This window comes from Cricetulus griseus, chromosome 3, assembly GCF_003668045.3.
Source record: "Cricetulus griseus strain 17A/GY chromosome 3, alternate assembly CriGri-PICRH-1.0, whole genome shotgun sequence".
In the NCBI taxonomy this organism is placed as follows: Eukaryota; Metazoa; Chordata; class Mammalia; order Rodentia; family Cricetidae; genus Cricetulus; species Cricetulus griseus.
Genome location: NC_048596.1, coordinates 280,158,985 through 280,168,618, shown reverse-complemented (window position 1 = coordinate 280,168,618; position 9,634 = coordinate 280,158,985). Strand labels below are relative to the sequence as shown.

Sequence of the window (9,634 nt, the reverse complement as noted above, 5' to 3'; positions counted from 1 at the left end):
TTTTGGTAGGATGACCATTTTCAACATATGAATCCTACTGATCCATGAGTGTAGGAGATCTTTCCATCTTGTAATATGTTCTTAAATTTCTTATCAATAATTGATGATTTTGATGCTATCTTACCATCTTTTCCCTTTGGGTATTATTTCTTCTCTTTTTTCTAAATCTCCCAGGTGTGCTATTTAACCACTAGTATGAATCCCTCAAAAAATTAAATAAATATTTAGTGCTGTGACATGAGCTTTCTTTGTCCCGGCTGGTCCCACAGACCTTGAGCTCCAAATAAACACACTGACACGATATTAATTATGAAACTGATTTTCTGATCAGTGGCTTGGGTATTGCCAGCTCTGTCTTAATTATAAACCCATTTCTATTAATCTAAGTGTTTCCACGTGGTCTTATCTTACTGGAGAAGGATTCAGACCTCTAACTCCTTTGGCAGCTTACAGGTAACTGCTAAGCATCTCAGCAGAGAAGAGATCGATTTCCTGTTTGTCCCTGCTTATATCCTGATTCTGCCCGGCTACATCACTTCGGGTCTGTCTGTACAGACATCCAGACCTCTATGGTTAGCTAGTGGCAAGTTTCTGCCCAGTTATACCACTTCCTGTCTGGCCAATCAGCCAATCAGTGTTTTATTCATTAACCAATAAGAGAAGCATATATATAGAAGGACGTTCCCCAACATAGTGTCATGAACTTTCCTCTTAGGATCATCCCCATTGCATTGTGTCCCATAACTTTGGGACATTTTCATTTAAATCTGAAAATGTTTTAATTTGCTTCTCGATGTCTGTTTGACCCAGTCTTTAGTAGTAAGTTGTTCAGTTTCCATGAGTTTTTAAGATTTCTGCTGTTGTTAATATTCAGCCTGAATTAGTGATGGTCAGAAAGAATGGAAGGTAATTTTTTTAATTTTTTGTATATTTGTTGAGACTTGCTTTGTGCCCAAGTATATGATTGATTTTGGAGTAAGTTCTATGAGTGGCTAAAAGAAGGTAGCTAAGAATACCAACTGAAGGTTGTACTTTGACCATATTGCCAAAAGTCAGGAACACTGAAAACATGAAGAGATTTCTTTCAGTTTGATTGTAATGTGAAACTAAACTGTATTAGTACTATCTGTGCATATCAAATTTCTGCTTAGAGTTTCATCCAGTTTGACTTGGGGAGAGCATATGCATTTTTTAGGAAATTATCCATCTATCCATTCAACTCTGCTTATACAAAACATCCAAAAACACCTTCAGATCTCAATTATCGGGCAGACAGGTATTCAGCAAAACTCCAGAGAACATTGAAGGAATGTGGCCATGCATCTGCACTTTTAGTTTTTGTGTGATATATCAAAATAGAAAAAAAAAAAAAAAAAACTTCTGGTCACACATAGGAATTTATATTTTCTGTGATTTCTCAGCCAAAGTAGCTGTATTGCTTCCTCATTCTTGTTCCATCTGCTTCACAGTCACGTGCATAACCATGATAGCCAATGTAATGGTCATGTCCACACAACAGTTGTCACGCATCCAGTCAAGCCCTGTAGGCCACCTTTTTGTATACATGAGATATCTCTTCTTGGGTTTAAACAGTTCCAATGCTTCTACTAAAGCTGTACAGCCCTAGGCTGAGACACTAATGATCCAGCTGGATGACAAGTATCTCTAACATCTCTTGTTTTCTTCTGATTATTTCATCCACACTGAAGATGCTCCTGTCTGTCATAGGCTGAGACACTGATGATCTAGTCTGAGTGACAAGTGCTTCTGACACCTCTGTTTCCTGCTGGATATTTCATCCTCTCTGTGGATGCTCCTGTCTGTCATAGGCTGAGTTTTAGGCAAGGTAGCCACAGACAGGTACACTTTGCTTGACACTTCAAATGTGCTATCAGCAGCGCCTTCACAGTTCTCAGGCTAGCCTGTGTTCTCCACACTGATTGTGCGACCTACTGTCTGCCCTCAATGGGTTCATCTTATGACAATTCTGTTGTTTCTGAAGATTGCTAATTATGCAGAACAGAGAACATTCCACCAGTCTTCGGAATTTCAGACGAGCCGCATTCTGTATGACACAGCCTTTGCTTGGGGTCTGGTTAGTCTCCAGAGTTATGTTTTCCTGCCTAGGATGCCTGACTCACTAGTCAAGCTAGCTTATATTTCTACTCTGTGGGCCAGGCTTAGGCTTCAGGGAGGGCTAGCCATTGGTCCAGGAAGGAAAAGGTAGAGCCACAGGCTGCTCTGCTCCTGCCCCACTAGATTCTTCTATAAATAGCACTTAGGAGGCTTTGGACGCACAGTCCTTGTTTCCTTCTTTGAACAGAAGCTGCTGCACTCCAGGAAGGAGCAGAGACAAGCAAGGTACACAGGCCCTGAATCTTCCTGACTCATGCTGCGTGAGCTTTGCTCTGGTTACCTGCAACTTTTCTTCTTTTTCTAGGTTTTTGTTGTTGTTATTTTTAAGATAATAATATGATGACATCAGTGCTATATTCCCTTTCTTCCCTGAAAGCTCCCTCATTTACCCATCCTGATTTACCACTTCTGATTCCTATTTAAATTCTGGCTGCTTTTTTTCATTAATTGTGGCTACATTCGTAAATCCATATACATAAATATACCTAACTATAATATAGTCAGCATGCATAGTCAGATGTGTCTGTATGTTTTCAGGGCTGACCACTTGGTATTGGACAAGTCCTTGTTCCCTAGGTTTTGAAGACCTCATTAGTGCTGTCTTACTGCTTGAGAATGGCCTCAGCTGCTCTATCACCTGATCCCAGTTTGGATGCTGAATGGGAGGAATGGAAGATGAAATTTGAAAAAACATACAGCCCGGTTGGTAACATGGGCACTGCCCAGGGGGATTTCAGAAAGAATGGACCTTGCTGTTGGGAGTCTGTAGGCATAAACGTGGTCAGAGAACAGCCATTACTAAGGACTTGCTTAGACATGCACTTTGAACTCAAGGGCCAGCCTGGCTGATACTCTGGGTGTGCAGGATACCTAGCTGTAGTGACCTGAGATCCCTCTCCATGGGTCCTCTTGACTCGTCACTACACTCCACAGGAAATATTGTCTCTTATATGTGTCAGGATGAAGAAAGATACAGAAGATCGGTGTGGGAGGAAGAGAAGAAAAAGGTTGAAAAGCATAATGCAGAGTACGAGCAGGGCAAGACCAGCTTCTTCATGGGCCTGAATGAATTCAGCGACATGGTGACTGAGATCTGGATTGTTAACTCTGTGTTTCTTTTCTGTATGCCTTTCCAGTATCTGTTGGTTTTCAATGTTTTATTTGCTTTTCCATGAAGACCTTCGAAGAATTCAGGAAAATGTGCTGTGGAAACGTGGTATGGACAGAAGAAGAACTGGATTGCGATATACACAAATATAAGGATTTGAGAAAAGACAATGTGACGCCTGAGAGGGATCAGGTATGACACTCACATTTCTACCGTCAAGTGCCCACAGGGAAGCCGAGAAGGAACTGAAGTCCACATTTATGTCAGCTGTAAAACAGCACACAGTTCACTGTTTGACTAGGTGTTCTGTTCTGTGGACTATGGCTAGAGTTGACATTTGGTTGTAGATGATAACCAGTTCTTCTTGCTCAGGGTACATGTACTACTTGTTGAGTTTTAAACATGGATGGGTGCCTTGTAGGACACGATGCAGGGGAGGTATTAGGACAAAGTCACCTTTCTGCATTCTTCCTAAATAAACCCACATCCGTGTTGCTTCCAGCCAGAGTAACAATTTCAGCAGCAATGGCAACATTCTTTTAACCTGGGAATAAAGCAGTCAATATACCATTGCCTCAGGAGCCCTCTACCTCAAGATGTGACCAACATGATGGTGGCAAGGCTGGACAAGGGGTAAAATAGAAGAAGAAACAGCAGGGGCCTCTTCATTGCAGTGGCTAGTCTGTGCTGTGTGGAATTCAACCCTGGAACCCTTTAAGATACACAATGTGATATGAAATCTGAAGCCTGATTTCACTATAAACGCACTATAATACTATAATCTGTGCTCTCAATTACTTTATATTGTTGATTTTCACAAGGATATCTAAATTTTCTTTAATAAAAAGAATATAAACCACGATGTCTTAAAAGTAAAGCTTGACATTAAATGTAGTATTATGCTTTCTTTATGGTTTTGTTTCAATAAGATTTTATGTCATTAAAGCCTTCTGGTTGAAGGTATACCTGGCTTTGGGATAGTATTCTAGGAGAAGGAGTGCACAATTCTCTTATTATAGACCAGTTCCCCATCGCTGGTTGAGCTTTGTCTCCAGAGCCTCAGGTGCCCCTTTCCTGCAATGATCTGAAAGGTGACAAGGAATTTTCTGGGATTCCAACTTATTAAATCTAATGAGTTGAGCAAATATAATTGGTTACTGGAAAGCATTCAGTGCAGAGATGGCAACTTCTGTCCACTGCCCTGATGCTGTGTCATGAACCTCATTCTATATGAACATATGAGTGACCTGTACGAGCTGTGTTGTGACCACATAAAAACCATCTAAGGGATGAAGTCTAGGGTCACAGAAGTGTAGGCAATGCTCAAGTGACTATCAGAACCCAGCAGAGCCCACTCATGCAAAAAGGTAACGACTGTCTCTTGGTTCAATTGCATTCACTCTAACATCAGAAGTCATCATAGTTTCAGGAGGGTTCAAATCTCCAAAATTATTTTTTTTTCTTTAACCTCAAGGAAGTCAACCAACTGTGACTATCTATTGAATTATCAAAATAACAGCACATTACAGACTTACAGCAGACAACTGCACAAAGTGTAAATTTCCACTCCAAAATGGAATTATGGGGACATATCAAGGAACAACAAGTTCAGAGCAAAACAATAACCAATCAGGTAAAGTACCATATCCTCAATTCCATGGCTGACACAGACAACTGAGTGCCTCAGATATAATGGCTATAGGACTGGTAGACTTTTTCTCAGGCTTGTTCTTGCCATATGTGTAGCTTTAGCCATCTTTGGTGGATATCCCCTGACTCTGGTCTCACCACCTCCTGTGAATTTCACTGCAAGTTAGATTTCACTTTCACAGTTCCATGAGCCTACCTTTCAGAGCCTGGTTGCAGAAGCTCTTAACTAAGAACAAGTGCCTCACCCCAGTGTCTCTCAGAATCCATGACTCACCAAATATTGGGGTTTTAATGCCTATAGACCCAGTTGTTCACAAATTATATCACCTGGTTTTTCGACACACTTGGGTAAAGATTGACACTTTGGAATCTGGAGACAGAAATTTCTGTCTCACTTGATCCCACAGGACTTTAGTCCCAAATAAACACACAGAGGCTTATATTAGTTATAATTAATATAATGACAGAGGCTCAGTCATCTTATTGGCTAACTCACTCTTAATTATTAACCCATTTCTATTAATCTATGTATCTCCACATGGTCTTGGCTTATCAGAGACTGCCCAAGTGTTTCTATCTTCTCTATAGCTACGTGCCATCCCCCGCGTGACTCACTCTCCCTGTACCTCTTCCCAGAATTCTCCTTGTCTGGCAGTCCTGCCTATACTTCCTGCCTGGATACATCATGCCTGTCCATTGGCTTAAAAAGCTTTATTCATCAACCAATAAAAGAAACATATATTCACAGGATACAGAAGGACATTCCCCATCAGAGATCTTAAACACATAGTTTTCTATGCACCAGTCCTGGGAACTCATTTCTTTTTTTTTAAATCTTTTTTAAAAATTTAAATTAGAAGAAACAAGATTTTTTACATGCCAATCCCCATTTCCTCTCCCTCCCTGCTTCCCCTGCTCCCCACTAACACTCTACCTATCCAATACCATTTCTGCTCCCCAGGAAGAGTGAGGCCTTCCACTGGGGGGGTCTTCAGAGTCTATCATAGCCTTTGGATAAGGCCTAGGCCCTCCCCCATGTGTCTAGGCTGAGAGAGTATCCCTCTATGTGAAATGGGTTTCCAAAGTCCATTCCTACGCTATGGATAAGTACTGATCTACTATAAGAGGCCCCATATATTTCCAAGGCCTCCTCACTGATACCCACATTTATGGGATCTGTATCAGTTCCATGCTGGTTTCCCAGTGATCAGTCTGGGGGCCAAGAGCTCCCTCTTGTTCAGGTCAGCTGTTTCTGTGGGTTTCACCAGCGTGGTCTTGACCCCTTTGCTAATCAATCCTCCTCTGCAACTGGATTCCAGTTCAGTTCAGTTTTTAGCTGTGGGTATCTGCTTCTACTTCCATCAGCTGATGGATGAAGGCTCTAGGATGGTATATAAGTCAGTCATCAATCTTGTCATCAGGGGAGGGCATTTAAGGAGGCCTCTCCTCTGTTGCTTAGATGGTTAGTTTGTGTCATCCTTGTAGATCTCGGGACACTTCCCTAGTGCCTGATTTCACTTTAAAGCTATACTGGCTCTCTCTTTGGTGGTATCTCTTGTTTTGCCTTCCTCTATTACTCCCCCTACACAACCTTCCTGCTCCTTTACGGAGTAGTTTTCCAGAAGAACCCCAAAGGTTCTACAATCAACCCATGCTGGCTCTGCCATTGTTACAGGCATGTATTTGAGTCTGTAGGGGAGACATGCCTTTTTTCAAGGTCTTAAGTCTCAACAATGAGCCTTAAAAATACACATGGATGGTTAAAAGAAAGCAGAGCATTTGCTAAATGAGAAATAGTCAAGTGTTTGTAGGGCATTAGAAGCCAGGCTAGGGGTGTCCAGTCATGTCTCTCCTGCTACCTTACCTCTGTTAATGTCTGGAATTTCCACCTCCAACCTGCTCCTGTTCAGTATCTTCCTGCCTCATCACCATCTAAGCACAACCTGTGAGGCTGTGGGATTTGGTTCACATTCAGACAGTAAGCAACATCAACACAATTGTCACAGTTTTTCTCTGTGATTGAAGGTTATCCATCAGGATTGTCCTCCCATATAGAACAGACGTTTTATATATTATATAAGTATACTATATAGCTGAAGTATATGCACAGCTGTTCATGATGGCTTCCCAAACTTTACACAGATCAATTCACCCCACTTTCCTCATTGTGCCAAGTCCATGTCAGAAAACCATGAGACAAATATATCCTCCAAAATGGAAATCAGCACCCTCACCTTGTTATACAAACTTTGCATGATAGGCTGGGTTCCAGCTACTGCCAGCCCCTTGTCCTACTGAAGGGTAATTAAAACCTATTCTTAGTTTTCTGGTGTCAGCATTAATATATTCACCATCAACAAATCCCTTTCTTGTTCTCGTAAACTTATGATACCTTCCTTCTATTTCAGTGTCCTGCTTCTCATTTAATGACCCACATATGTTGCCCTGATACACACGTAAATCCAATCTCACACATCATAATACCCATGCTATTTGTCTTTAATACTCTGCTTTCATTTTCTAAACATAATAATCTACAGTTACAGGTTTTTCCTACAAATGCCATCATGTCATGAAAGAATGTATATTGAATAAACACGTGTGTTTCCTTTATTCATTCATCATCTGGTGGATGACTAGTCTGGTCACATGTCTTAGTTATTGTGAATGGTACAGCAGTGAACACAGGTATATGGATGACTCAGGTGTGCTGACTTAGCATCTCATGTCATATTCAGCAAAGGTATAATTGTATTTCAGTTATAATTTTGTTTCTTGATAAACCTGCTCATAGAATTTCCAGTGTCTGCAGTGGTCCACATCCCCATTGGCAGTAGACTGTGTCTCTTTCCTCAGAATAGCACTTGCATGAGCTTTCATTTGGTGATACTCTGACTCTGAGAGCAGTTTGAATTTGCACTTCCCTTGTTGATAAGGACAGTGAAATTTAACTTGTTTTTAACTATGGACACATGTAAAAGGAGTTTTTAAATAGTCTATGTAATAAAATCCCAGAGTCAGATACAAAGTAAAATGCTGAGAGACCAGAGAGAAGGAGCTAGCTACCACCACACCTTACCTCCTTAGTGTCTCAGCAGACAAGACATGAACTTCCTGTTTCTCCCTGTTTATATCCTGTATTTCCCAAGCTATCTCACTTCCTGTCTGTCTATACAGACCTCCAGACCTCTATGGTTAGCTAGTAGCAAGCTCCATTCTATCACCTTCTGACAGACTTTATTTGTACAAAGAAGATGTCACTACGGACAAACCTTCTTAGATAACTAGTCAGTTAATTGGCTGTTTTAAGCTATATTTATTTTTCAATTTTTGAGATTATAATATAATTATATAATTTCCTGTAGGGGATGCAGTAGCACACCTTCAAGGGTGTGGTCAGGGTGATGTAGGGAAGGTTTAAGAGTGAGAGACGCTCATGTGGTGGGCTTTCATTCACTTTCATCTTCCGCTTGCTGTACTTACTGCTGCCCCGCTGGCTGGCTAGGTCACTCTGTAAGTAAGGCTTTTCGTATTAAATTCCCTTGTATTTTTACCTGGCTCTGTATTGGTAATTTCTCACAATAATTTCCCTCTCCCATTTCCTTCCTCTAAGTATTCCCATATATCCACTCTTTCCTTAATGCCAAACACAATAGAGTCAGAACTAAATTGACTTTCAGGTAGTTTATAAAAGGGGATAGTACTCGTGCAAGGGCCAGTGACCAGGTTTACACCAGAGGTGGAGTTACCTGCAAATGTCTGCTCAGCTGGGTGGGAGAGAGAAAAAAGAGGGTCACGTGCGTGCCTCTCTGATATTTAAACCCTTGCTATATCACTCTGACCATGCCCAAACGGGTGTAGTCAGTGGTACCTAGCCAGCCCCAAGCAGGCATGATCAACAGTACCTCTAAACAGGATTACTCCATACACTTCCTCTATTTGTAACTCATGACCCATTTTTTTTTATTGTTTGTTATTACATCAAAGTGTGTGTGTACATGTGGAGTTCTTTTCTTTTTTCTGATTTTTTAAAATTAGAAACAAGCTTGTTTTACCTTTCAATCACAGTTCCCTCTCTCTCCCCTCCCCTGCTCCTCATCGAAGCCCTACCCTTTCTTCTCCTCAGAAAGGGTGAGGCCTTCAATGGGGATCTTCAAAGTCTGTCACATCATTTGGAGCAGGGTCTAGGCCCTCTGCAATGTGACTAGGCTGAGAGAGTATCCCTCTTTTGGAGTGGGCTCCCAAAGTCCATTAGTGTACTAGGGATAAATATGGATCCACTACCAGAGGTCCAACAGATTGCCCAGACCTCCAAAGGGACTTCCATAATCTTGGGGTCTAGGAAAGTTCTATGCTGTTTTCCCAGCTATCAGACTGGGGTCCATGAGCTCCCCCTTGTTCAGGTCAGCTGTTTCTGTGGGTTTCTCCTACCTGATCTTGACCCCTTTGCTCAAGACTCCTCCCCCTCTGCAACCGGATTCCAGGAGTTCAGCTCTGTGTTTTTAGCTGTGGGTGTCTGCCTCTGCTTCCATCAGCTACTGGATGAAACCTCTAGGATAGTATATAAGATAGTAATCAGTCTCATTATCAGAGAAGGGCATTTAAGGTAGCCTCTGCACTATTGCTTAGATTCTTAGTTGGGGTCATCCTTGTATATCTCTGGACATTTCCTTAGTGCCAGATTTCTCTTTAAACCTATAATAGCTCCCTCTATTATGGTATCTCTTTTCTTGCTCTCCT

At 41.5% G+C, this 9,634-nt stretch overlaps 1 protein-coding gene across 3 annotated transcripts; it reads left to right on the top strand.

Annotated features, from left to right (window-relative positions):
* The first annotated feature begins 2,197 nt into the window (after nucleotides 1–2,197).
* Nucleotides 2,198–4,121, top strand: LOC100756494 (protein CTLA-2-beta). 3 transcript variants are annotated; one of them, XM_027409674.2, is made up of 5 exons: nucleotides 2,198–2,361; nucleotides 2,674–2,838; nucleotides 3,096–3,218; nucleotides 3,314–3,436; nucleotides 3,824–4,121. In XM_027409674.2, the coding sequence occupies exons 2-5, from the start codon at nucleotides 2,752–2,754 to the stop codon at nucleotides 3,884–3,886; spliced, it is 396 nt and encodes a 131-aa protein (XP_027265475.1). In that variant the 5' UTR covers nucleotides 2,198–2,361; nucleotides 2,674–2,751; the 3' UTR covers nucleotides 3,887–4,121. The 3 variants fall into 3 exon arrangements, with proteins under 3 accessions (XP_027265475.1, XP_027265477.1, XP_027265478.1); XM_027409676.2 differs by having other exon boundaries at nucleotides 2,199–2,361; nucleotides 2,713–2,838; XM_027409677.2 differs by having other exon boundaries at nucleotides 2,200–2,361; nucleotides 3,747–4,121.
* Nucleotides 4,122–9,634: the final 5,513 nt, after the last annotated feature.